At 54.0% G+C, this 27,670-nt stretch overlaps 1 protein-coding gene across 3 annotated transcripts in view; it reads left to right on the top strand.

Annotated features, from left to right (window-relative positions):
- The window catches only part of NDST1 (N-deacetylase and N-sulfotransferase 1), a 63,824-nt gene extending 36,575 nt beyond the window's left edge, over nucleotides 1-27,249 (top strand). For all 3 annotated transcript variants that reach the window (XM_039239465.1, XM_039239467.1, XM_039239466.1), the window contains exons 3-15: nucleotides 2,314-2,808; nucleotides 5,669-5,756; nucleotides 7,118-7,272; nucleotides 7,921-8,106; nucleotides 9,631-9,759; nucleotides 10,655-10,837; nucleotides 11,944-12,040; nucleotides 13,238-13,361; nucleotides 15,746-15,920; nucleotides 18,353-18,523; nucleotides 19,101-19,210; nucleotides 20,896-20,998; nucleotides 22,265-27,249. In XM_039239465.1, coding sequence (XP_039095396.1) covers nucleotides 2,314-2,808; nucleotides 5,669-5,756; nucleotides 7,118-7,272; nucleotides 7,921-8,106; nucleotides 9,631-9,759; nucleotides 10,655-10,837; nucleotides 11,944-12,040; nucleotides 13,238-13,361; nucleotides 15,746-15,920; nucleotides 18,353-18,523; nucleotides 19,101-19,210; nucleotides 20,896-20,998; nucleotides 22,265-22,384 — 2,136 coding nt within the window. In that variant the 3' untranslated portion in view covers nucleotides 22,385-27,249. The remainder of the gene's footprint in view (nucleotides 1-2,313; nucleotides 2,809-5,668; nucleotides 5,757-7,117; nucleotides 7,273-7,920; nucleotides 8,107-9,630; nucleotides 9,760-10,654; nucleotides 10,838-11,943; nucleotides 12,041-13,237; nucleotides 13,362-15,745; nucleotides 15,921-18,352; nucleotides 18,524-19,100; nucleotides 19,211-20,895; nucleotides 20,999-22,264) is intronic.
- The last annotated feature ends 421 nt before the right edge of the window (nucleotides 27,250-27,670 follow it).

Raw genomic sequence — 27,670 nt, 5'->3', positions numbered from 1 at the left:
TGGGTGGTCCTCTGTACCGCCCTACCTTTCCCTGTCACCTCATTTGGTGCCCTTCGCTGTGCCCCACCCCGCTCATTCTCCACACAGCAGCCAGATGGGTCTTTTTAAAATGCAGATTGGAACCTGTCATCCCTCTGTTCCAAACCCTTTGATAGAGTCTTTGATGGCCTCCACGGCCACTTCAAGCCTCCAGGGTCCTCAGATCTCGCCCCAGGCGACCTTCCTGTCTCTTTTCCTCCTCTCCCTCTTGATCACTCTGCTGGCCTCTTGCTATTCCTTGAGTCCTCGCCTTCCTCAGGGCCTTTGCACTTGCTGTTCTTTGAATGTAACCTCAGCTTTCCCACTGGTTGATACTTACTCATTCTTTAAATCTCAGTTCAAAAGTCCCTTCTCTGGGAAGTCTTCCTCGAGCCAGCTGACTATGGCCAGTTATTGTCTCTTCCAGAACCATGAACTTCTTCTGGGTACCATGTGCCACACTGAAGTTTTATACTTATTTCTGCGATTTTGATTGCTGTCTCTCTTCCCTGCTTGACTTTAAGGTTCATGAGGGCAGGAGCCACATCTGTTTTTCCTTACTGTATCCCTGGCACATAACATAGTACCTGGCACAGTGAATAGTTATGGAACAAACAAATGAAATCCATACTGAAAACCTGTCCTGTTCCAGGCACTCGGGATGTGTCTGTTCCTTTTTATTCTATTTATTTTATTTTATTTAGTTAGTTAGGTTATTTAGTTAATTAGTTATAAAAGTTTATCTTCAGAGAGACAGAGAGAGTGGAGCAGCAAGGGGCAGAGAAAGAGGGAGAATCTCAAACAGGCTCCACGCCGTCAGCCCAGAGCCTATGGGCCTCGAACTCACAAACCGCGAGATCAAGACCTGAGCCAAAATCAAGAGTTGGAGACCTAACCACCTGAGCCACCCAGGCACCCCTCCTTTTTATTCTTTTTAAAAATCCAGTTAACTCATAAAACATGTGTTTGCTCCCACTGGGTGTCAAGCCTGTTTGGGGCACCAGGGCTCCATAGGTGGAAATGATACAGCTCCTGCCTTGGAGAGGGCAGACTGGTGGGACAGAGACCCTGAACAGACAACGCAGCAGCTGAGGTGAATGTGCTGCCGGTGAGGCTCCAGCCTGGTCCCAGGGAGGCCAGTGTAAAGAAGAGGGCATTTGCATTGGGTTTTGAGGGATGAACAGGAGTTTGTTGGGTCAAGAATAGAGAATTGAACTGGCACAGGGACAAGGACGAATTGTACCATATCCAGAAGCGGGTGGCTGGGAAGGGGAGGGATGGCACGTGAGTCTTGGGAAGGGCGAGGGGTGCCATGGGCACTGTCTGCAGACCTTAGGCAGCCGGGCAGCGCCAGGTCCTGGGAGAAGAAGGGAGGCCAGAAGCTGGACTCCTGTGGTGGGGGGCTCGGGTGCTAGGTGTACATGGAGGATTGGGAATGCCATGGGGCAGACCGTCTGCTCCTGCACCCCCAGCAGACACCTCCTCTTTGACCTCATCAGCATTGGCACCCACCTAAGATTTGTTTTTCCTGAGTAGAGGACTCTGTGACAAAAGCCAGTGTGGAAACCCCAGACAGAGGAGCCTGGTGGCCAGTGCTGTGAGGGCTGCAGGGCAGCCCCTCCGGCTGGGTCATTGTGCCTCCTCCTGCCCCTGTGTGACTGAGGGCAGCCTCCCCTCAGAACCTCAGCTTCCCCACCCATGAAGTGGGATAATAAAGCCTCCTGAGGCTGGTACGAGGACTGACTGAGCACTCGGTGATGCTGCGGGCCCCGTCCTGAGCACTTCGCCAGAATCGCCCCCTACCTCGCCGTGGGGTGTTCGCCATTGTCGGCCACATTTTACAGCAGACGACACGGAGGCCCAGAGGTTACATGACTTGCCCAAGGCCAGGCAGTCTGCTGGCAGAGTCTGGGCTCGCACCTGCTGGACTTTTCTCTGTGTGATTTTGGGCAAGTTACGTAGACTCTCTGGACCTTAGTTTCCCCGTCTGTAAGATGGGAATGCCTCCCTCATGGGGTCACTGTGAGGATTAACGGCGTCCCTGCATGCCAAGCACATGGCATGCACAACTGGGTTCTGGCTTTGGTAAGCACGTCATGCGTGTTAGCCGGTATATTATTGTGATGGGTGGGGCCGGGTTTGCACAGCTCGGTTAGCACCAGGCCTCCACAAATGTTGGACAAATGTTAGACAATGCTGTTGACACTACTGTTATCAGTCCCCACCTGAGACCCTGCGGTCCCTCAGGGGCTCTGGATCTGATGACTCTGCCCCTCCCCCCGACTCTGCCCACAGGCCAACGAGAACAGCCTGCTGAGCGCCCAGCTCAAAGGCTTCCCCCTGTTCCTGCACTCAAACCTGGGCCTGAAGGACTGCAGCATCAACCCCAAGTCCCCGCTGCTCTACGTGACGCGGCCCAGCGAGGTGGAGAAGGGCGTGCTGCCCGGCGAGGACTGGACCGTGTTCCAGTCCAACCACTCCACCTACGAGCCCGTGCTGCTGGCCAAGACCCGCTCCTCCGAGTCCATCCCGCACCTGGGCGCGGATGCCGGGCTGCACGCCGCGCTGCACGCCACCGTGGTCCAGGACCTGGGCCTTCATGACGGCATCCAGCGCGTGCTGTTCGGCAACAACCTCAACTTCTGGCTGCACAAGCTCGTCTTCGTCGATGCCGTGGCCTTCCTCACCGGCAAGCGCCTCTCGCTGCCTCTGGACCGCTACATCCTGGTGGACATCGATGACATCTTTGTGGGCAAGGAGGGCACACGCATGAAGGTGGAGGACGTGAAGGTAGGGCGGGGGCTGCCGGGCACATAAGGGCAGGGCCTCGCCACCTTTGGACCTTGGGGTACCCCAGCGTGACATTGCCAGCCGCATCTCCCAGTGCTGCCGATCCCTCTCCTGGGCCGGCTGACTTTATTAATTGCTTTGCCAGACGAAAGCGGCCCTGAAAGTTATATTGAAGGGTCAGGTATAGAGGGATTTTGCGTCTGGCGTGTGGAGCTCAGAAACATACCTATAGGGTGCGAGGCCCAGTGACTGAAGCACAGGGCTGGGCGCTGGGCAGGGTTGCCTCTCTGCCTTTGAATCCAGACCTGATTTTTCACTCAGAAATGTTGATGTCAGTACCAGGGCCTCCGCAAAACTTCTCAAACGAGAATTAGAGCTGGAATCATACACATGGCGTCGTTTAACGGAGGGCTATAGAAAGAGTGGAATGCATATGTTTATTCCTAAAAGTGTTTACCAAACAAAAGTGTATGTAAAAGCATTTTTGCAAACCATGAAATTTGACTCACATGCATCACTGCTGAAGAGAAACCTCCAGATCAGGATCATTAAGGAAGCTTTAAAACGTAGTTTTCATCCACTCTGTTTTACTCAGAGTTCTTTGCAAAGGAAGCGATCGCTAGTGTAAATGGGGAAATCAGTGCCGGTTGTCAGAGGGCAAGCACAACAGTAGAGCCAAGGAAAACAAAGCCCGGGGATTAAATCCTACCCAGATACTGCTGCCTGCTGACGCAGGGCCCTCCCTTACGAGATTAGCACCAACCCTAGGCTTCCCTTTGATGTTAGGATCGCCAAGGACGCTTTCCTCCTACGTGAGTCTGAGAGTCCACGAGTGGGCGCTGCGTTCCCTGGCATCCCGCAGCCATTGCTGGGGTTGGCCCTGGGGCCTGGGTGGGGTGGGGGGGCTGCGGGAGCACTGGTCTTCCTGCCTGGGTCAGGAGCGAACACTCTCCTCTTCCTTATACCCCCAGAGGAGAACACAGTGAATGGTGTTGGGAGGCAGGCACTGTCTGTGGAGTCAAGACCAATTTGACCCTACATTGACTGGCACACCTGTGCGGTCTCTTCTGGTGTCTGAGCTTCAGTGGAGAACTGACAGGAGGGGCGGATGGGAGGTTGTCAGGCTGTTTCCTGGCACCCCCAGGGGGTTCACAGAGGGGCATGTGCAGACAGGCCAGGCTCTCGAAGCCCTCCTGGCTCCCATCTCGCGGGAGCGGGCTGTCTTTGATCTGCTTTACGCACTGTGTCTGCTCCTGAGATATCACTTCCTCAAGGGCGGTCCTGTTGAAAGAAAGTGTTAAAGATGATTCCTGTTGAGCCTTCCAGCTCTGAGGCTTCATGCGATGCCATAGCCCACTTCCAACAAAGTAGACTGTGTGGTCTTCCACTCCCTCCACTGCAACCGCAGTCTCGGCTGCCTGTCTGGGAGGGTCCTTGGCACTGGTTCACAGCTGATCCCACGAGGAAACCAGGCTACCGGGGCTCACCGTGCCCCCCATCAGCCCTGAGTTGCCCTCTTTGGTTCTTATTTTCCCCGTTTTTGCAGTGAGGTGGGATGATAACAGTTTGGAGCTATTTCTGTCGAAGAATACTAAGAGAGACACCCTCTTCCGCATGCTCTGCTCCGTGCAGATGGCAAAGTGCTTCTCCAGCCAGGGTCCCCTTTGCCTTAAACATCCTTGTGCATCTGAAAGGGCAGAGGTTTTCTCCCTCCCCCCCCCGTCCCTCTATCCCAAGCACAGGCCACAACTAAGCCTTTCTTTTAGGGACATGAATGTCGCCTCATTAGCTGGTACAGTACTGGCTGTACAGTGCAATTTAAATAATGCCAACAGCAGCTGCTTATTCAAGGTTTGGCAAACACCAGGCTCTGTGCTTCACTCTTTCTGTGTACTGCCTCATCTGATCCCATAGTAGCCCTGTGAGGTGGGTATTATTGGAAGTCCCATTTTGCGGAGGAGGGCACTAAGGCTCAGAGAGGTGAAGTCACTTGCCCAAGGCCACACATCTCGAGCATGCACATCTGTCAGGTAGTATTTGGTCTTGGAGATTGCTGGAGGCGGCGGCCCCAGAAGGGCCATGACTTCCAGCTTGCGAAGTACCCTGACAGCAGGGTCTTGTGGGTTTCGTAGCGGCCTCATGCACTGTGCAGGGTGGGGACGTTTGGAGTCCCGACTACAGAGTACAAGCATATGTTTGGTCCACAGCGTCAGCGTCCCTTCATTGGCTTGCCAAGCGTGGGATGTGCCATTGCATGAGGACACTGCATTGCTGGGTACACAGCACATCTTTTGAAAAGCCACAATCCTGTGACATTAGCCTTGCACTTACTGAGAGAGATCCTTCACATTTGACAGACACAGAGAGGAGGCTCACGGTGGCAGTGACCACGGACATGGCGACGTCACCACTTACATTACTTACCAAAATGTCTGGCAGTTTTATATGCAGTACCTCATTTAATCATCCCAAGAGCCCCATCAGGGAGATACTATTATCTCCATTTCACAGTTGGGGAAACTGAGGCCTGGAGTGGTCACAAAGCTTTCTCAAGGACACAGAGCAGAGCCAGGCTAGAGTCAGGTCTTCCTTCGCCAGAGGCCTAGTGGAGGTGGTGGCACAGGGCTGGCTCTGTGGCTGTGGGACCCCACACTCAGAAGGGGCCTGTTCAAGGTCAATGCTCTGCGGGTGCCTTCTGGACATTTTAAGTAATTTTGGAGCAAGAATCCCACATTTTCATTTTTTGCCAGGCCCTACAAACTGCAGCTGGTCCTGCAGGATCTTTCTGAGCCGTCAGTGGGAAGAACAGGGAGCTCCTGGCTTCCCCCTCACACGCTCCTTCCTCCCCTGCCTATCCTAGGCCCTGTTTGATACGCAGAATGAACTACGCACGCATATCCCAAACTTCACCTTCAACCTGGGCTACTCAGGGAAATTCTTCCACACAGGTAAGTGGGCCTGGCTCTGCTCCCATGAGCAACCTCCAGGGGCCCTCAGCATCTGTGTCCTTGAGTGCAGCAGGTGGGCTGACCCCTGTGGCCTCCGCCTGATCCAACAGCCCACAGAGCAGTCACAGCCCCAGGTGGAAGGCATTTGGGGACAGCAGTAATACGATAGCCCCCACTCAGGCCTCCCTGCCCTTCAGGCTCCGCTGTCTTTTGGGGATATCTTCTCCCTCTTCTCTCCCCCTTACCTCCGTCTTTTAAAATTATTTGTCTGCTTTAAAAAGTAATTGGTTGAATTTTAAGAACATCACAAAAACATGTAGTATACAAAGTAAGAACGTCCTATAGTTGTTCCCACCCCAGAGATGGCTGTTGCCTTTTTATTTTCGAGTCTTTTTAATTTATTATTGAGACAGAGAGAAACAGAGCATGAGTAGGGGAGGGGTAGAGAGAGACGGAGACAACAGGCTCCAGGCTCTGAGCTGTCAGCACAGAGCCCGATACGGGGGCTCGAACCCATGAACCGTGTGATCATGACCTGAGTGAGCCGAAGTCAGACGCTTAACCGACTGAGCCACCCGGGCACCCTGTTTTTATTTTCAAGTCTTAAGGGTTGAGGTTGAAGGTGTAGGTTGCCTGATTCATGCCTTCCCTCTTCTCCTGGGCTTCCCCCAGGTCCTCAAATGCTGACCTTCTGGGCTGGGCAAGAGGGAAAGACCCCCGAGCAGTCCTCCGCAGTACATATTTCCCCTAACGATATCCTGCTTGGGCCACAGTGTGGACAGCCTCTCTTGAATTCTAGGAAAAACCGTAAAACCACACAGTTCTGAGGGGAAAGTGTTCAGCAGGGTCCTAAAACCAAATAAGAGCAATACTGGGTTGTCTGCGTGCATTTTTCATATTCTCAGCCTCCAGCATATCAGAAGGAGTTGTGGCAACATGCACGAGACAGGATTAGACATCCTGTGCGTGTTTAAAGAGCTTCTCCGATCATTAAGTGAAAGACAAATGCCAGATGGCCCAATAGGAAGACAGGAACAGAATCAGAGCAGGCATGTCAGAGCTAGGAGAAACCATTGTGATCACTGCCTCTGAACCACGGGTTGCAACCCCGGGGCCCGAGGGCCCAGAGAGGACACAGACCCGCCGAAGTCACGCATTGAGTGAAATCTACACTCTAGTCTAGAATGCAGGGCCCCGGGGTGGGGCTCTGTCTGTCTGCTCCCATGCTGTAGCTCAGGCACCTCTCCCAGGCAGCGCTCTCGGGTGGGCTGGGGCTGGGTACTCCCTCCCGCCGGCAGCAGCCCAGGCGGGAGAGCCTCATGGTGGGGGGCTGGGCCGAGCTGCCCGTGCTCTGGTGGCAGGTACTGACGCTGAGGACGCGGGGGATGACCTGCTGCTGTCGTACGTGAAGGAGTTCTGGTGGTTTCCCCACATGTGGAGCCACATGCAGCCCCACCTTTTCCACAACCAGTCGGTGTTGGCCGAGCAGATGGCCCTGAACAAGAAGTTCGCTGTCGTGAGTAAGATTCCCTACGGGGCGGAGCTGGTCGGGCCAGGGGCCGGGCTGGGGGTCCGGACTGCCGGCCTCTAACGGCTTTGGCAGTTCCGTCTGATAGCATTTTATGAACCACTGTCTCTGAAGCCTCGCAGAGGCCCCGAGAGGTAGTTCTCGATATTCTCCCTTTTCGATAAGAAACCGATGCTCAGGGAGACCACACCAGCTAGGACGAGGCCCAGTCAGGACTTAAATCCAGGCCTGCTTGTTTCCTTCAGGCCAGAGTGGAAGGCTCAGGAAGGCTGCGGCTGGTGCTCAGGGAAGAGGGAATGAGGCCCAGGTATGGGCTCAGCCTGGGCCCACCAGCCAATCCAAGGCCACGACCCGCAGGAAAAGTGACTGTGCTTGCTCCTCACTCCTGGGAGCTAGAGTGTAAGAACTCTGGGCTGACAGTTAAGAGCCCCAGCTTGGTCAGTCCCTCACTCCAAGACTCCGGGCACATCCCTTTCCCTCCCTGGGCCTCAGCGTTCCCATTTGTACCTCAAGGGCTTGGGCCCACTGCCCTGCCGTTCTAGCCTCTGATCGCTCTCTCCTGGTCTACAAAGGAGAAGTAAGGCCCAGTGGGGAAGGAACTCCATGCTCACCCAGCCTTTGCCCTCCTCCCCCCAGGAGCACGGCATTCCCACAGACATGGGCTATGCCGTGGCGCCCCACCACTCGGGCGTGTACCCTGTGCATGTGCAGCTGTACGAGGCCTGGAAGCAGGTGTGGAGCATCCGCGTGACCAGCACAGAGGAGTACCCCCACCTGAAGCCAGCCCGCTACCGCCGCGGCTTTATCCACAACGGCATCATGGTGAGTGGGTCCCCGGCGGCCGTGAGGCCGGTGCACACGCATCGTCTGGGGAAGCACGGCTTCAGCGGGCTGGCCCCGGGTTTCAGGCCGGTCCCCCCAGGGACGGTGGCCTGTCAATCCGGCCTGTCAGGAGCTCCTTCGTAGCTTTTGTGATAGGGGATCAGGGGATGAACATTTGTGAAAGGGATCTCTGGTAAGGACTGGGAACAGGCCTCGGCCTCATTCATTTGCTCATTTAAACATTTCTCACGAGCTTATACTTTGTCTCTGTCCCTCTTCTAGGCACTGGGGATACAGAAGTGTACAAAATCAACTAAAGTCCCTGCTCTTATAGACCTGACATTCTAGTGGCAGGAGATAGACAGTGTGCTCATAAATGTGTAACACAAGTAGTGTACAGTAAGATGGTGGTGGGGCCATGGAGAAGAGTCAAGCAGGGAAGAGAGACAGGGAGTGCCAGACAAGAGGAGAAGCTGACTGAACTAAAGTGAGTAGGGAGGGCCCTCCTAGGAGTGAGCCATGCTGCTATATGAGGAAAAGCATTCAGGACAGAGAAAGCATGTGCAAAGGCCCTGGGGTGGCTTGTGCTGGAGGGGAGCAAGTGAGGGGGAGATAAGGTCGGAGAGGTCATGGGCCTGATTGTGTAGGGCCACATAAGGCCATTGGATGGACATTAGCTTTTTCCTGAGATGGGAAGGTTTCCATGGAGCGCTGTTATGACCAGACTCCTATTTTAGAAAGATTTCCATTGTTCTGGCTCCTGTGAGTCGTGGAGACTTCCGGGGACAAAGCGGGAAGCAGGGAGACAGTTGGGAGGCCACTGCGGTCTTCCAGATGAGCTAGTGGTGGCTGGGGCCAGGGTGCAAAGTCGGGATGCAGTCAGATTCTGGACTCATTTGGAAGGTCAGAGCCAACAAGATCTGCTAATGAGCTGGATGTGAGGTGTGGGAGGGAGATATGAGTCAAGGATGACTCCAGGGTTTTTGGCCTGAGACACTAGAAGAATGAGTTGTCAACAGTCCAAATGAGGCATATGTGGGAAGGCCGGACTCATGCTTTCATCTGTCCATCCTTTTATCCGTCCGTCCATCCATGCACTGACCTCTGGATTTTTCTCTGGGGATGAGGTGGTAACCAGACTATCCTGGAGTCCAGTTTTATGAGAGGAGACAGAGAATCAGCAGTTAAACCAGTGCGTGGCTGAGAGCACTGCCAGGCAGGTTCTGATGCTGTTGAGGGGGTTGCAGGTGTGACTGGGAGGGGTGCTTGGCAGGTCAGGGACCCTCGCCAGACAGACCTTCTCCCTTGCCTGTCTCTGTTACTTTGGGATCTGCTCATTTTGTTAAGTACGTGAAAGGCACGGGCCCGTGGTCTTTGTGGGGAGAAGACCCCCAAGGGCGTGGGCTGAGTGGCTGCACAAGGGGCTGCCTTTTCTGAGGGGACACCTGGCTGTTCTCCCGAGGAAGGGTCCCGGGCCCCCATCTGTGCCCAGAGATGCCACAGCTCTCCCCTGCCCCACCCCAGGTCCTCCCGCGGCAGACCTGCGGCCTCTTCACGCACACCATCTTCTACAGTGAGTACCCTGGCGGCTCCAGCGAGCTGGACAAGATCATCAATGGGGGCGAGCTCTTTCTCACCGTGCTCCTCAATCCTGTGAGTGCTCCGTAGCCCTTGGCATGTGGGGAGGGAGCAGATGCCAGACAGCCTGTCTGCAGCCCCGCTGGCTTTCCTGGGCCTCAGGAGGAGGAGGTGGAAGCAGGCAGGAGGGCCGGGAGTCGGGAAGCTCACTCCGCAGCGCTGCCTCTGTCCCTGCTCACTGTGTGACGGGAATCAAGTTGTCTTCTTTTCTTTCCTTTCATAATCATGTACTTCAAGGCAGTAGTGTTAGCATTTTTGTCTATGTTCTCTTTCCCTCTCTTTGTGTGTGTATAAATACATGAATGTTGTATATTAATATACATAGTAAATCATGATCTATAAGCTACGTATGTAGTTACATATATAATGCATATATTAATACATATGTAAATATACTGTACTATATAATACATGTATAATATATGTACTATATAATACATATATAAATACACGTATATAAAATATAATACATATATCTTAAACTATTCACCTGAACTTTCTGGTCCTCTCTTTCCTTACCTGTAAAATGGAAATAATCATCCACGCTTTAGTAGTATTAAGTAGATATGAAGTGGTGGTGTTATTCAGCTTTACAGGGTAACCAAGTACTCCTTATCTTCCATGAACACCCCACCGAAAAAAATACAAAGGAATGCCCAAGTGACCGCGCAGTAGGTCAGTTCCCCATTTCCGGGTTGTAATAGTTGGTGGTCAGTCAAACCTGGATTCACCTGGCTGTGCCTCGGTCAAGACCACACAGCGAGTGTGTTAATGGCCCCGGTAAACCTTGGACTGGTCGCAGAGTGAGTCTGCAAGCCACCGCAAGACCAGAAGAGTCAGAAGGGGGGGAGGGTGGAGGTGCCTCAGATGCTGAGCAGCTCTGCCCCCCTCCTCTCCTCCCCCGGAGCAGATCAGCATCTTCATGACACACCTGTCCAACTATGGGAATGACCGCCTGGGCCTATACACCTTCAAGCACCTGGTGCGCTTCCTGCACTCCTGGACCAACCTCCGGCTGCAGACGCTGCCGCCCGTGCAGCTGGCACAGAAGTACTTCCAGATCTTCTCTGAGGAGAAGGACCCGCTCTGGCAGGTGGGTGGGTGGGCGGGGCCATGGCCCAGGTGTCCTGTCGCAGAGCGGGGAATGCCCACCACTCACAGGCCCGCACTGCAGACCTGGGCTTGGCCCTCAGACCCTCGTATGCTCTCACAAGTGCAAACTCAGGCACACACTTGCTCGCCAGCAGGGGCACACTCACTTGTTGTCACACACGTGTGTACGCCCCTCCCACACAGACCCACATGCATGCATACTCGTACACACCTGAAAAAGCATTACAAACCTGAAAAGGAACACAGTGTAGATCAAGTGAGGGTCAAAGCAGCTGCCTGACCTGGTTAGACTTTTTTAAGATTTTAACCTTCAGTAATCTCCACACTCAGTATGGGACTTGAACTCCCAACCCTGAGGTCAAGAGTCACATGCCCTATCGAATGAACCAACCAGGTGCCCCATGGCCTGGTTAGACTCTTAGATAGTCCTTCTCATCCTCATAGGCTCTGTGCCACAGGAGAGGGGACTGATGGGAAGTTTTGAGGGACAGCTCTTGGGGAAGTCGATCCCTGGGGGTTGTCAAAATCAGGACACAGAAGCTACGCAGGAATCGATGGCAGTCTCATAGTTCAGACCAGAGGTCAACAAACCATGACTCATGGGCCAGATCTGGCCTGCAGTCTGTTCTTATAAATAAAGTTTTCTTGAAGTCCATCTACACTCATTGTTGTAAGTACTGCTCATGGCCCCTTTTGTGCTGAAGCAACAGAGTTGAGTAGTTGTGACAGAGACCAGATATTACTCGAGGCTAAAATAGTTACAAAACATTTGCCAAAAGATTTACTAAACTGCAGAAAAAGTTCGCTGACCCCTGGTTTAGCCACAGCTCATCCAGTTAAAGTCAAGAGGTGCTCATGAGCCCCTGCTACGCGCCAGGCACTGGGCTGAAGCTCTGCCAGGTCTAACCAGAAACGGCCCCTGCCTGCTCGCAGCTCAGTGTCCTGAGCTGGGGATGCGACAAGGACACGTGTAGTGACGTGTCCTGGCAGCACTGTAATGGCCACACATCCCTGTGCCAGGAGAGCCCATTCATTAGGTTTGCGCCCCCTCCCCCGCCGCCAGCATTCCCTCCACTGTCGTTTTAGGACCCCTGTGAGGACAAACGCCACAAAGACATCTGGTCCAAGGAGAAGACGTGTGACCGCTTCCCAAAGCTCCTCATCATTGGCCCGCAGAAAACAGGCAAGTTTCTCTCCTCTTGGCCCATGTCCCCCACGGCCTGCTGTCTCAGCCACAGAATTCTGGGAACCACCGTGCCCTGGGTCCACTCCCGAGAGCTCTTCCCCCTCTTTCCCAGGAAGTGAGAGTGAAGTTGGGATGCACAGGAACTGCCTGTCATGTAGGGAAGTGGGGAGGGGGTAGAGGATGGGCGTGGAATTTTCTTTCTGTCCTGAACCCCAGCCTCAGGGAGCTCACTCTGCATCTTCCGGGGAGTCTCTGAGTCGAGGCAGAGAAGCCCAGATCAGCTGCTCTGCAGATTTGAGCAGTGCCAAACTGGTTCAGTACACAGAGGAGGGCAATCGATTAGCCGTGTCTGCCAGAGACACAAGAGGGAGAAGGGGTGATATGGTTGCTAAGTCTTTGCCAACAAACACACTCTGCGGCATGAATGGGTCCTCCCGTGTTACAGATCAAAACATCTGAGGCTCAGAGAAACTAAGTGACCCTCCCCCCCACATTCAGTTAGGAAATGACCGATTCAAGTCTTGAATCCCTATCTCTATGGTCCCCAACGCTTAACCTCTTAAGTAAACTAATTCTATAGTCTCCTTCTCTTCCAAGATCTCTCCTCATAGCATATAAACCGTAGACTCCCACCCAGGAAAGGAATGAGCTCCCTAAAGGAGGAAGTAGGTCCTGTACAGTCAAGTGGGCAGAGAGTATGAGTGAGGGGAGAGCACCCAGAAGAAAAGGCATTCGAGTCAAATTTCTTCGCCCTTCAAGAATTTCTTCACATCAACAGATTGCAGGGTCTTGTGCTCCTTTTTCTCTTAGCTCCTCCCAAGTGTCAGAGGATAGAGCCCAGAACTGGAAACCATCTAGCTCTGGGATTCTGAGAAGACACTAATCAATTGGCTGCTGGAGTCCAGGGGCTGGGAGGATTCTGAAGCCAAGTTCCTGTGTAGCGTTTGGAATGCCGTGATGGATTACTGATGTCCACGGCGGCTGCAGGAGTTGGGATGCCCTGTATTCGCCATCCTGGATTTCGTGAAATCCTTCTTCATATAGATGAAGAAATGAAGCCCTAGAGCGGGAAAGGGACTTCCCCAGGCTCTCCCTGTGAGGCACAGAGAGCTGGATTCGGAACCCAGGATGGCAGACTCCATCCTTGAGTTGGGGCTGGGCCCAGCTGGTCTCAGCTGCCCTCTCGTCCTGCAGGCACCACAGCCCTCTACCTGTTCCTGGGCATGCATCCCGACCTCAGCAGCAACTACCCCAGCTCAGAGACCTTTGAGGAGATCCAGTTTTTTAATGGCCACAACTACCACAAAGGCATCGACTGGTGAGTGGCCCTTTCTGTCCAGAGCTGGATGAGAAGGCTGTCGTGGAATCGGGGGGGGGGGGGGGGGGGGGGGAGTTGGGGGGGAGGTGGAGGGCGGCTGTGGTTCACAGCAGGAAGCAGCTGGTACTTGCTCATCCCCAACCAAAGTTCCTGTAAACAGGGACGAAGCTCAGTGACCCTTGAATCATGATGTTGGCGCCTTATCATGGGCCGGGACATTTGACGAGGAAGTCCTTTGCCCCTTTGCATATCACTTGGGGTCAGAGACTGCTAGAAGTTGGAGCCAACCCCTCCCTTGCTTGCCCGGCAAACATCCTGAGTCCCAGAGGAGGACAGGGACTTGCCCAAGGTCCCGAGAGTTGGGGACAGAGCAGGGGCCAAGATCCGAGTGTTCTGACCCAAGAGCTGGCCTTTCTCAACTGTGTTTATCTGACAGTGGAGCAGGAGGCATTCTTGTGAGCCCTTCGGAGTGGGCTTGCTAGCCTTGGGGGGTTGTCTGGGGAGGTGGTTGAAAATGCAGCTGCCCGCCAGAACCCATCACCTAGGTGAGCGCAGGGTGCAGAGCCTCCGTGGGGAGAGTTTTACACTCCGATTTTTTCAATGTGTATCTTTCTCTACTCTTTGCCTTTTCTTACCCTATACACATATTATTACTCTTGTTTTTTTATTTTAACGTAGTGTTTTGCCTGGGTGGAGAGATTATGGGCATTCTTCTGTGTAGTTTTTTGTATTTTTCTGTATTTTTCTCTCTCTTGTCTATCGTCTCTCTGTCTACCTACCTACCTGCCTACCTCTAATCTCTAATGTGTCTATTATCTCTTGTCTAAATCCCATTGTAGCTACTGGAAGTCACCTTCCCTCCAATGTTAGGGAGGTAACGCAGTGTGACATCATATATTCAGCAACATTTTCAGCAGGTCTGGGGCAGCACCCCATTAGCAAGTACCCCAATAGCAAATACATCAGTTGGTGTGTCTATAGCAAACTCTGTGAATATTTACACTCAGGTTCATAAGTCGGGTTTTGCTGCCAAACAGCTTTGCCTCAAACGTGGGGTGGAGGTAAGCTTCTGTTTTCAGAGCTCTCCCAATTTAGGTGTTACAGACAATGGATGGTGGGTGTACAGATGCTAGTTCATAAAGAAAATTCAGAAATACACCTGAAACTAATATAACACTGTATATTAACAAACTGGAATTTTAAAACAAAGACAAGAAAAAAATAAATACGAAAATTCAGAAACAGGAGAGAGCTAGCAATTCCTCAGCCCTATTCCCAAGATTTTGATTTTTTAAGTAGGCGTAAAGTGGGTGCAGGAATCTCACAGGCTCTCAGGTGGTTCTGATAAAGGCCTTCCTGGGACCTCCCTGTAGGATACAGGAGGGAGCCTACAACCTTACCGAAGGTGGGCCTGTGGGCTTTGGCTCCCATAAACCCCTGAAGTTGTACTTCCTTTAAAAAAAAATATATATATATATATATATATATAGAGAGAGAGAGAGAGAGAGAGACAGCAAGGGTATGCTCGAGTGGGGGTGGGGGGAGGGCAGAGAGAATCCCAAACAGGCTCCACACTGTCAGCACAGAGCCTCGACGTGGGGCTGGACCTCACAAACTGTGAGATCATGACGTGAGCTGAAATCAAGAGTCGGATCCTTAACCAACTGAGCCACCTAGGGACCCCTGTGTTTGTTCTTCTATTTTGCATGAGTAGATGCCCCTGGGAGGGTCTGGAGTGTTCATTTAGTTTTCCAAGTTGTCCTCAACCCAGAGCTGGTCCCAAAGGGCTGGCGTGGACGTCAGTCTGGCTGAGATATGGGAGCTTTCTCTGGAAAGCCATCAGACTGACCCATGTGAGGCCGGGAGGGGTGTGGCTAGGAGGAGGAGACACTCCCCCTCCCTTTGTCTCCTGGTCCACAGTGGCAGCCTAGAAAGTGCCACGCTAGGTCAGGAAAGAAACCCCGGACTCTGGAGGTGGCTGAGGGCATTCCTCGGGCCCATGCTGGCCCTTCCTGGGGTCGGAGGGTCCCAGCTCGCCCCCTGGAGGCAAGGGGAGTTAGGGCCCTGTCGGTTGAACTGTGAGCATCTTGTTTAGATTCAAAGACACGACTCCCATCCCATGCCTCCCAACCCATGTGGCTTCCGTAAGTCTTCATATCCTCCTGACTCCCAGGTCCCCCTTGAAAAGGAATGGACTCGCAAAAGGGAGACTGCCGGGTGGCCATCTACACAGGACCCCTCCCAAAGCAAGTCCATGGGATCAATGTGCCCTGCTTGCTCTTTGAAGTTCTACCCCCGGGGACCCTCCCCCCAGCCTCTCATGCTGCACCCTCTGCCCCTCCTCATGACTCTTGCCTGTGGGCTCTTCTCTCTGAACCCCGCAGGTACATGGAGTTCTTCCCTATCCCCTCCAACACCACCTCCGACTTCTACTTTGAGAAGAGCGCCAACTACTTTGATTCGGAAGTGGCGCCCCGGCGGGCAGCCGCTCTGTTGCCCAAGGCCAAGGTCCTGACCATCCTTATCAACCCAGCGGACCGGGCCTATTCCTGGTACCAGGTGAGCCGGGGCTGGGGCGGAGCCCTGACTGAGGGGCACGGGGCTCTGCCTACCACTCCGCCACTCACGCACTCATTCAGCAGATACGGAGTTCACGCCTGCCATGTGTCAGGCCCAAGCTAGGAATGGGGTGGCGGGCAGGAATGGAGCCCCTCCACAGTGCTTCTGGCCTCGTAGAGGGAACGGGCAGAAATCCACGAGGCCTACCCAGCCTCCCAGCTCCATCGCCGCTCCTGACTCTGATTCTGACCAATAAGATGTGGAAGCTGGCTCCACCCAGATGAGACCTATTCAGTGAGCAGTGACCATACTAACTGGCCCCCTCACTGGGCACTACGCCAGGTGGGGGTGGGGATTCAGAGAAGGATAAGGCGTAGGGGTCTCCATTCATGGTCGAGGATGCAAACACCTGAGCAGGTAAGGAATTTACCCTGCTGCTGTCTGCAATAGAGAGGGTTGGACTCCTACTTCCTACTTGACTATGGAACAGCTAGAACTTTCTGTAACTTCAGTGACCTAACAGTTTTTTTGGAGCACCATTCCACTAGACTTACCGAAAAGCTGAGACTTGAGCCTTTGAGGGTTTCTTCTGCTGCCTGCCAGTCTTCCTGGGATAATGACCCAGTGTCAGGGTATGGGGGCGGTGTTCACCAGCTGGTCCAGGAAGGCCTCCTCAGGCTTGGCCACTTGCAGCGGCTCCCTGCCTCTCTCAGAGCCTGTCCACCCGGGTGTCTCCAGCCACTTCCTCTCTGGGGCTTCAGTGTGTCCACAGAGTCGGCAGGTGCAGGCCCTGCTCTGGTCCCACAGGGCCCCTTTCTCTCACTCCCCACCCTGAGATGTGTCTGAGCCTCAGTGCGGGGTGCGGGGTGTGGGGGGCTCATGAGAGTTACCTACAGTGGGCAGGTTCCCGGTGTCTGGATGCTGATCGCCCCAGGACATTGTTTTAGGTGGTTCAAACCTTTGTGATTCTTTCGCAAGCCTGCCTTAGTCTGTTCGGGCAGCCACAACCCAGTATCACGGACTGGGGGCCTGAACAACAGAATGTGTTTCTTACAGTCCTGGAGGCTTGCAGAGTCAGTTCCTGGTGAGAGTGCCCTTCCTCCTCTTAGATAGTCACCTTCTCACTGTGTCCTCACAGGGCAGAGTCGGTGGGGGAGAGAGAGAGAGAGAGAGAGACAGAGGGAGAAGGAGGGAGGGAGGGAGAGGAGAGGGAGAGGGAGGGAGAGAAGGAGGGAAGGAGAGAGAGGGAGACTGAGAGGGAGGGAGGAAGAGAGAGAGAGAAAAGGAGGGAGAGGGAGAGAGGGAGAGGGAGGGAGTGGGATGGGGAGAGAAGGAGGGAAGGAGAGAGAGGGAAGGAGGGAAAGGGAGAAGGGGGGAGAGAGGAGGGAGGGAGAGAGAAAGAGAGGAAGAGAGAGGGAGAGGGAGGGAGCGTTCTCTGATGTTACTTATAAGGGCACTAACCCCATCATGGCGGCCCCACCCTCATGACCTCATCTCACCCTAATTACCTCCGGAAGGTCCCATCTCCAAATACCAACTTTCAGGGGGTAGAGCTTCAATATATGAATTTGAGGGAGGGAACACAAATATTCAGTCCCTAACACCTTGTGATTTCCATAAAGGAGACATTTTCAATTTGGTGTCAATGGCTCCTAAGCCCTTCCTAACACTGCGAAGCTCTGTTTTCAACAGAGAGTGCAAACTTTGGGCTCAGCGCCTGTAGCAGACGTGCATCTGACTGGCACTTGAGAACACTGCTTTATTTTTATTGGTTTTATGAATAATCACCTTTTTAAAACATTTTTAACGTTTATTTATTATTGAGAGACAGAGAGAGAGAGAGAATGAGCAGGGGAGGGTCAGAAAGAGAGGGAGACACAGACCCTGAAACAGGCTCCAGGCTCTGAGCTGGCAGTCAGCACAGAGCCGGACGCGGGGCTCCAACCCACAAACCGCCAGATCATGACCTGAGCCAAAGTCAGACGCTTAACCGACTAAGCCACCCACGCGCCCCATGATTACCTTCTTTATGTGATAACTGATTCTGGTCTTCTATATATGGAGGCATTAGTGACTTTTATGCTGGAATAGATTTATGTGAATAAGGAAGATGAGTGGATGTAAATCACAAGGGCATTGACATTGGCACATGCACGCGGTTTGTGGACACGGCAGACATCGGACAGGTGGTGAGCGGGAGACCAACACTTGGAAGCTCCAATCTAGTCCAGCTCCCGTCTTGCAAAGATGGGAAAACTGGGGCTCCAAGGGGCCATGTGTTCCCCAGCTTGGAGAGCAGTGAGAGGCAGAGCCAGAACTTGAACCCTGGCTCCAGCCCAGGGTCTTCTGGCCACCTCTCGGCCGCTGCCCCAAGAACGCCGCCTCCTTTGTGGCCTTCACGCGACCTTCTGACCCCCGTCCTTTGCCCACAGCACCAGCGAGCCCACGATGACCCAGTGGCCCTGAAGTACACCTTTCACGAGGTGATCACGGCAGGGCCTGACGCGTCCACGAAGCTGCGTGCCCTTCAGAGCCGCTGCCTGGTCCCCGGCTGGTACGCCACCCACATCGAGCGCTGGCTCAGCGCCTTTCACGCCAACCAGGTAGCTGCCCAGCCCTGCCCTTGGGAGGGCACTCACCATACCGGCTTGTGGCTGGAGGAGAGCCTCCAATGTCTTGTCATTTTTGTTTGTCCCAAGGCTGATGGGTGAGAATTTCCTGAGCCCTTGTCCCATCACAAGGGGCTCTATGTCCCTGAGGGGACCCCGAAAGCCCCAGGGTAGGGCTACCCTCCTGGGAGGAGGGGAGGGATATGGTGAGGTAAGGGAGCCTGGTGGGAAAGGGAGGCAGGGCCGGGTCACAGGAGAAGGGCTTCGGGCTGGAGGCCTGGGGAGGGGCAGAGAGGTGAGGGTTGTGAGGGGCAGGCTGTGCTCGGGAGATGGCTTCATCTCTAGGAGAGGATGACATCAGTCCAGGGAACCTGGCACAGAGTTGGACTGTAGGAGACTGAGGCATGGGGTTGCCTGCCATTCCCAAGGGGAAGACGAGGCAGAGGCCGCAGAGCGCAGAGTCCCCAGCTTGTGAGTGGCTGCTGCGACCAGAAGGCTGGGAACCTGTCTGCCCCTGGAGTAAACACACATTCATATCATCCCCCTGTTCTCCCTCTTCTTTCCCTCCCAGATTCTGGTCTTGGATGGCAAACTGTTGCGAACAGAACCCGCCAAAGTGATGGACACAGTGCAAAAGTTCCTTGGGGTGACCAACACTATTGACTACCACAAAACCTTGGCGTGAGTGTTGCCTTGGCTTTTCACTAGGGTGATTTTTCTGAGCAGACACCTGGACCAAACAGCCAAAGGCTAGAATGATTATGGAAGAGACACAAATTAATTCGAGTTATAGCCAAGTGTTAGAAAGTGTGCATATCCTTGGTAGCTGTCTAGCAGAAAAGCTAATATTAATATGATGTGGGTCATATTAATAAAAGTATCAACTCAAGAAAAACGGAGGTGATAAATATGTTCTACTCTGGTCAGTCCCAACCCTGGGGTTTTCTTGTCAGTCTGTGCTGAACATTTTCAGAATCTTTTTTGAAGTAAGTTAGACTACCACTGAACAGCCCCAGTTCCCTGTAAGAGTTTCTTAGCATTAGATTTTGATTTAATTACAAACGGAAACCATAAGTATTGTTGACAACTAGTAATCTCACTCACTCAGAACCTGGCACAAGTGCACTGAGAATGCCCTCCCCAGACTGAGTAGGTGCCAGTCTGTGTTGCAAGAGCTCAGGGATGGGGAGTCGTGTCCCCTAGTGCTGTGTCCCAGACAAGTGACTCACGCAGCCAGATGGGGGTAGGAGGGAGTCTCAAGAGAGGGCAGAATGAAGTCACCATGTCTGGCTACCATTTTGGGAAGGTCATGTAGCAAGAACGTTCTCTTCTCGCTGTCTTGGAAGTTGAAGGTGAAGAAGAGAAGTAGTTCTCCACCTTCAGGCAGGCAGGAATGGCGGCTATGGGTACGGGCTGTGGCACCAGAGGTGCCTGCGTTAGGGTCCCAGGCCCATTGCTTCTTGAGCTGTATGACCTTGGACAAGTGTCTGCACTCGTTCAAACCTCACTTTCCTTCTCTGTAAATTGGAGATAAAAGTGACAATCCCTACCACCCAGGGGTCACTGTATTGAATGCAGAGCTCTTAGCTCAGTGCCTGGCATGTCCTGATGCTCAGAACTCATCTTCATCTTCACCAGCATCGTCTTCCTCCTTTATGCCTACCCTGTGACCCATCCAGAAATCCGTCTCCCTCACCTGCCAAGTGTGAATTCTGTTTTCCGGTTCTTCTCACACCCAAGGAGCTCCTAACGGTTCCTGATCTGGGGTTGAGTTCTGATGCCAGTGTGCCTCCTCCCCTCCCCTTGGCAGCTTCAGATCTCATCGCCCCCAAAAAGCCTCTGAAGGCCCAGCATGACTTCGAATCCTGAAGGCAGTCTTGCTCTGTCATTTCTGAAATTTGCTCCAAAAGCCAGACCTTCTCAGTGCTGGACATGCTTAAATACAACAAAAAACCCCCACTAACCTTGTTTTCCCTGTTGGGTTCTTGGGTGAAAAAAGCTGCTCAGCCCTGAGTAGGTGAAGGCTCAGAAAAAGATGTCCCAGGAATCTCTGGAATTCTGTTATGGGTTGCTGGAGGGGCGGACTCATGCCGCCCCACCAGGACAGAAGACTCAGAGCATGGGAGTTGCCTTCTGCTGGGAAGAAGGGGCAGGGACGTTGAGTGTAGCCTGGGGGCAGAACCCGGGCCAGCAGATGCAAACACCAGACCCACGCATCTATCCACCTGTGGGTTCCAGAGTGGGCTTAGGGTAGTGGGTTTCATGGTCTAGGCTCCTCCCCTCCTAAGGTCTGTGAACATGGCCTTCAGGTGGGAAGGGGATGGGCTGGGCCAGCTCCCATCCAGAGGCTTTCCCCAACTCCACAGGTTTGATCCAAAGAAAGGATTTTGGTGCCAGCTGCTTGAAGGAGGAAAAACCAAGTGTCTGGGCAAAAGCAAAGGCCGGAAATACCCAGAGATGGACCTGGATGTAAGTGGACACACTGCCTAGGCAGCCGGATAACTGGAGGGGGTCCCTAACTGTCAGGGATCCCCTCCCCACTTTACCATGCACTTGGCACCCTAATGGCCTTGGTATTTCTTGAATGGTGTTCTTTTTTTTTTTTTTTAATTTATGTTGAGAGAGAGAGAAGGGAGAGGGGCAGAGAGAGAGAGAGAGGAGAGAGATCATCCCAAGCAGGCTCCACACTGTCAGCCCAGAGCCTGATGCCGGGCTAGATCCTGCAAACAGTGAGATCGTAACCTGAGCCAATAGGAAGAATCAGATGCTTAACCGACTGAGCCACCCAGGCACCCCTTAGATGGTGTTCTTTTTTTTTTTTTTTTTTAATGTTTTATTTATTTCTAGGAGAGAGAGAGAGAGAGACAGCGTGAGCAGGGGAGGGTCAGAGAGAGAGGGAGTCACAGACTGAAACAGGCTCCAGGCTCTGAGCTGGCAGTCAGCACAGAGCCCAACGCGGGGCTCGAACCCACGAACCGCGAGATCATGACCTAAGCGAAAGTCGGACACTTAACCGACTAAGCCACCCAGGCGCCCCTATAGTTCCTAGAAATAAATAAAAATATTTAAAAAAAAAAAAAAAAGGAGGAACTATAAGCTAGGACGTGGTGGGTCAGAACTGATTTGGTCAAGTGAGTATTTATCACCAGGCGGAGTGCCCTGGGCTTTGAGGATGATTCAGACATGTGCTTTGCCTTCAAGGGACTCCTAGTCTGGGAGGGAGAGGAGTCCCACACACCAATAAAAAAGGGGGCAGGTGCTTCATGCAGTAAGAGAGCTGCACGCAAGTGCGGTGGGAATTCAGAACACGAGATGCCACTGGACGTTAATGAGGGGGGTGGGGTGGGGGGGTAAGGGAGGGGAGGGTCTCTGGAGTTGGGCCTGCAACAAGGGGCGACATGTGGACCCAGGCCAAGAGGAATGGCTGTTCTCACAGGAGAGAATGGCATGTCCAAAGGATGAAGGGAAAGGTCACACGCTGTGACTGACTCTCTGTTGCCCCGGTTATTTAATCAATTCTCCCTTTTACCCCGTCACAAGAATTGTGACCTTGTGCACTGTATTTTGGTGGCCTGCTCTCTAGGAGTTTGCTTTTGGAAGCTGCCGTTTTGAGGAAGACAGCGAACAAGTCATCTGCGTGTGGGTTGACGCTGACAGAGTGGGGGTGGGGGGTGGGGGACCCCTCTTGAATCAGCGCATCACTGAGACCCGACCCCTCTCTCCTTCCTGTTCCAGTCCCGCGCCTTCCTGAAGGACTATTACCGGGACCACAACGTCGAGCTGTCCAAGCTGCTGTACAAGATGGGCCAGACACTGCCCACCTGGCTGCGGGAGGATCTCCAGAACACCAGGTAGCCGCAGCCACCTCCGCCAGACGCAACGTTCGAGACGGCCTGCACGGCCTGCCGCACGCTGAGCCAGACTGACCTGCGCAGTGGGGAGCTGGGCCCGGGCTGGCCAAGCACGTATGAGCAATACTCGGCTGAGGCCCCGGCAGGGCCAGGAGAAGAGCCCGGGCGGGTCCGCAGGCCCCTCAGAGCATCCCGGGCTGGGTCTGTTGCCTCCGGACCTCCCTAGCCACCGGGGGTCCATTCTGTTCACAGCCTTCCGTGGGGAGGCCACTTCCTGTCGGGGAGAGGCCACTTCCTGTCGGGGGGAGGCCACTTCCTGGGAGGAGGGAGTCTGTGAGACTCTTTTCTGTCCCTCACTGTGTTCTACCCTCCCCTTCATCCCATCACTCCCTGCCCCGGGCAGGGTATTCCCTCAGTATTAGCTGCCATATTTTCCCTGTTCCTCCAGACACTAGGGAGAAGAGCCCAGCTGGGCCTTTTGCCAAACCAGGGAGAGAGACTGGATGGTTCCCTGACTGTTTTGAGCCAGGCACTTCAGAGGGTTCAGCCGGGGACCCAGAGTCACTAGGCTGGATGTGGGGGTGGCCACCTCAAGAGACCTCTGGACCTCCACACACATTCTGGTTACCACCTTCACATCTCACCTTCCCTTTGAGGTAAAGAATCGCTGATTCCTACAGTATCCACCCAGTGCTTGGGGCCTCTTCAGGACCCTGGGGCACTGCCGTGCCATTTGGACCCAGAGACCCAGGCCTCCCTACCCCCGTTCCTCACCCTGGGATATGACGTGTGGTGTTTCCTGTGGTAAAAGACTGAGGCGGTTCAGGAGTCTGCCAGTATACATGTCCCATTGTACATATGCTGTCCCCACGCCCCACCCGACCTTGGCCCCTGGCAGACACTGGGCAGAGTGGGTCAGACTGCTATCCATGGCTTTGCCCCAGCTACCTGTGGCCAAGGGCTCCTAGAGACCCCCTAACCCCCCTCCCGAATACTAAGAAGCTAAAGTATTTTAATATTTTGTTTTTCTCTTGGTGCCAGAGTTTATACCCTGGGTGCTGGGGTCGCACTGTGTTATATATATATATAATGTGTATATATATATATATTATATTTTTTTTGGTTGGGTTTATTTTTAATTCAGTCATACAAAATGGTGGCAAGCCCCAGTGTCACATCTCAGTGCTAGGGAATGAGACGGAAGGGAGGAGGGGGGCATGTCCTCATGTGTTGGGGCCTCCAGGAGACAGTTTGGAGGTGTCCCTTGGAGAGGTCTCTGCTCCCTCCCCGAGTGGCGTGGTTGCCCTGGGGCTACGGGAACAGAGGTGGCAGGGAGATGAACAGGGAACACCTATTCCTCCCAGGAAACCTGGCTTCCTGAAGCTCAGGGACCCTGGAGGAATTCTGGCCAAAGGCAACAGCTGGGCTGGAGAGGGTGGCTGGGAGGCCGAAGGCCAGCCTGTCCCCTCCCCCTCACATGGTGCTAGGTTGGGAGCTGCCCTGGGAGCCGGGCGGCCCTCTGTGACCCTCTGAACGGTCTCCAGGCCCCCCACAGACCATGGGATCTCAGGGCTGTCTTCTGGTTTGGGCCTGCTCCTACCCCCTTCTTTAACAATGTGAAGTGACGAAGGCTGGGCGCCTGTCCCCAGCCCCTCCCACTGCCAGGTCCACTTCCAGCCCACGTCCAGGAAGCCCTTTCTGGAGAGCCTCGTCCTGTTCGGAAGCCTCCAGCATCTTGGGGCTGGAAGGGTCCTTTGATGGTATGGAAACAGGCCCAGAAAGGGGAGGCAGCCTCCTTGACCCATGTCTCAGAACTGGGTGCAGGCAGAGCTGAGAACTGCATCCGAGGCTCCCGATTCCGAGTCCAGTGCTCTTCTTCCAACGCCACACTGCCTCTGAGCCCATCCTTGGGACCCTACTCTGTGCCAGGTTCCTGTCCCACCCTCAGTCACACCCGTGGTCATTCCAGGATAGGGGACAAACCACTCCTTCCCAGCCAGGGTGCCTTTGAGCCTTCTCAGTCCCTGATCTGCATTTGCAGTCCCGCCTCACTCTCCCTAAGAGGGTCCTTTCCCCAGTGTGCGGGGGGCTGGGGCTGGCTGATCCCTGAACCTGTCCCCTCCCCTCAAATTCTTCACTGGGTGGCTTCTCGGCAGAATGGCCACGTGTGGGTTCGCTGCCCTGCGAGAGAAGCCTTCCCATCGCGCTTCTTCTCGGGGCCTTTGAGCCTGGGATCCAGCCCAGACTCTCAGAATGGGGTCTTCCATAGTGCAGACCCCAGGCCTCCCTGTCCCCCCAGGCCCCCCTTCCCCCCGGGGGAAGCTCCGGGCCCGTAAGGACCTTACAGCTTCCACGTGCTGAAATCTACCCTCTGTGTCTAGATGCCTGCCCCTGCCTCTGGGAGCTCAGAAGGCCTAGTGGGCAGGCAGCCCCGTTTCCCTCTGCCTCTGGCTCCAGGAAGGAGCAGGCAGTGTCGAGGCCCTGTGGGACCCTGTGGGAGCGGAGGAAATATCAGAGAGTTTTTGTCCGGGCTCTTCTGGGAGGCTAGGGACTTGACCTGCCACATGTTCTGTCTGGTCACTGCTACTTCCCTTCCTGCTATAATGAATCTTTCTTGTGGACCCATTGCCAGGACCTGTGGATATTGGGGGGGAGGGGCAGATAAATCCCTCTAGGGGCTCTCAGCCGCTGAGCACACAGATCCCGGACGTGAGAGGAGCAAATGGGTACAGCATCTCAGCATCTCTAATGTTCGCTAATTCACTGTGTTGGGCCACAAAATCAAAATAGAGAGAGAGAGAGAAACAGCTCAGGTCATGTAGCTGACTCCACCATCCATTCTGCCCTACCCCCCTGAGCCTTGGCGGGAGGTGGACACAGGTGTGAGGGTCACACGCGGCTGCCCGAGTCCCTAGGTGTTCTAGAGCCACCCGTGGTGCAGGCATCTTGGGCTTGGAGGATGAACCTGAAGTTTAAAGATGGCCCCCTTCCAAGCCCGTGAGTCAACGCAGCCAGCGCCTTGGGGGCCCAGCGGAGGGAGCCGTGATCTATTCCCAGTGGAGGGAAACGAGGCTGATCCCCAGAGATTGGTGGTCTCCATAGGGAGGCGTCCCACGGGTTTGTTGGTGACGGAGCAAGTGAAAACATGTTTCACTGATTATTTTAATTTGAACACCCACGACCCTCCAACCAGGTTTAAAGTGAACATCTTGTCACACTTGTTCTCTCTCTGTCTACATATATGTTTTTCTGAATTTGTTCAAAAGTAAGTTGCAAATGTCATGAGACTTTACCACATGCTTCCGCCTGCGTCCCCTCCGAGTTAGGACGCCGTCCTCCATATTGGCCTGTTTCACACTGAAGACCGCAGCAATGTCCTAAGAGCATCTGCTGTTTGGTCTGCGTTCACTGTCCCCCAAGTAACTCGTACCCGGTTGGGGAATCAGGATCCTGTCAAGGTGCACACACTCACTGCATCTTGTAACCATGGCTTTTGTTCAGTCCCTTGAAATGCTGAAAAATCCTCTCTCTGCTCACTTTGATTTTTTATAATGCCATTATTTCTGAGGCGAGCGGGCCTGCTGCCCCATCGAAATCCCACATTCTAGATCTGTCTGATCGTTTCTTTGTGGTGTTACAGAACACGGTCCTCCAGCCCCTGCGCTGTCAAGGGTAATTCAGGCTGTCGGAAGTTTTGCCTTTTGTGCTGATGTGACAACTTCACTCCAGCCTGAGATGCCCCTCTACTGCTGCCTGCACCAAGTGCCAACCCAGCAGAAGAGCCGGGTGGAGTTCCAGGAGCCCAGGGGAAGGCAAGGGGGGCAACCATTGCAGTTCAGGGGGAGGACTACGGGGAGGAGCCTGGGCTCGCTGGGGAGGAAATTTCTCTGGCTCAGAAGACCCTGTGCTACCCCCTCTGATCCCGGCGATGGACCACAGGGCACCAAATAGCATCTCTCTCTCTCTCTCTCTCTCTCTCTCTCTGTTTTGTGGCCTCCTGGTGTTTACTTCCCAGAGGCCCACGGTCTGTGTGCACTGGAGCAGAGCCAGGCCCCTGGGATACACCAGGACGGGCCCAGCTGGGGAACTGCCCAGTTGTGGTGTGAGGAGAAGAGCACTGGGCTGGAGGCAGGAGATGTGAAATTTTGTCCCAACTGGGTGCATTTAGTAGCTGCGTGACAGCTTTCCTCCCAGGGCCTCAATTTCCCCATTTACAGCATGCGCAGATGGGGCTAAAGCAGGGGTTTTCAAATGTCAGAGAAGGAAGCAGGTCTGCTCTAGGCGAAGTGAGGATGGAGGGCCCAGACCCCTGCCCTCAAGGCAATGCTGGGTGCCTGGTTTGCAACCGCGGGCTGGCTACCGTCCCCCTCCCCCCTCCCCCGGGCTTGCTCTTGCCAGCTCGGACAGCCAGAGGTTTTTGTAGTTCCCACAGGGGACGGGCATGGGCTTTGTGAAGGGTCAGTGTCAAGGGCCTGGGGAGACTCTGGCTGTGTTTTATCCTAATAAGTTGTTCCCTCCCTCTTTCCTTCGTCTCTCTGGCCCTTGAGGGGAATGAAGGAGGAGAGGGTTTTCTATGACTGTGCTAGCTTTTATTATAAGCAAGAGGGCTCCTTGTGTAATTTGTGCATGAAATTCATGTCATTTCCTGGGGAGAGGAGAGGGCTGACTGGAGAGGGTGGGGGGCACGCCAGGGGAGCAGACAGAGGTTTCCTTCCCTTGTTGGGGGGGAGAGGGGGAGAGGGGATGCTACCCAGCTCACCTGATCAGGGCTCTCGAACCAGCCGTTTTGGGTTGTGTTAAAAGCGGGAACCTTCCTCCATTAATGTACAATCTCGAACTAACTGCTAATAAAGTGGGGTTCTATTTGTATGCGCTGGTCATGTCTGTCTGTCCCTCTGAGCTTTTTGAAAGGCCCGCGGGGGAGGGGTGGAGATAGGGAGGTCTGCACCACAGCCAGTGTGGCCACCCCTGCGTATGGTGACTGGTGATCAGTCATTCCACTCTTCAATCCTGTTGCCCTCATCCCTGAGGGACTTGGAGGAGGTTGGACTCACTGTCTGTTCCTGGAGAACTCGCTTAAAATCCAGATCCCCAGGTCACTCTCCCAGAGAGTCATTTCTGGCAGATGTGGTGTGGGGCCCAGCCATCCGCCTTGTAATGTCCAGCACACCGAGGCACCCCCCCCCTTCAGAAACCCTGGCTTGATCGATGAGTCCTATGGATTCTAATCAGTTCAGCAATTCCCACAGTTTAACCAAACTGTGGTTAAAACATATGATTCTCTAGCCCT

Source organism: Hyaena hyaena, unplaced genomic scaffold (genome assembly GCF_003009895.1).
Source record: "Hyaena hyaena isolate Hyena2069 unplaced genomic scaffold, ASM300989v1 scaffold_157, whole genome shotgun sequence".
NCBI classification, from domain to species: domain Eukaryota; kingdom Metazoa; phylum Chordata; class Mammalia; order Carnivora; family Hyaenidae; genus Hyaena; species Hyaena hyaena.
Note: the sequence above shows the minus strand (reverse complement) of the source record. Positions and strands in the feature narration are given on the sequence as shown.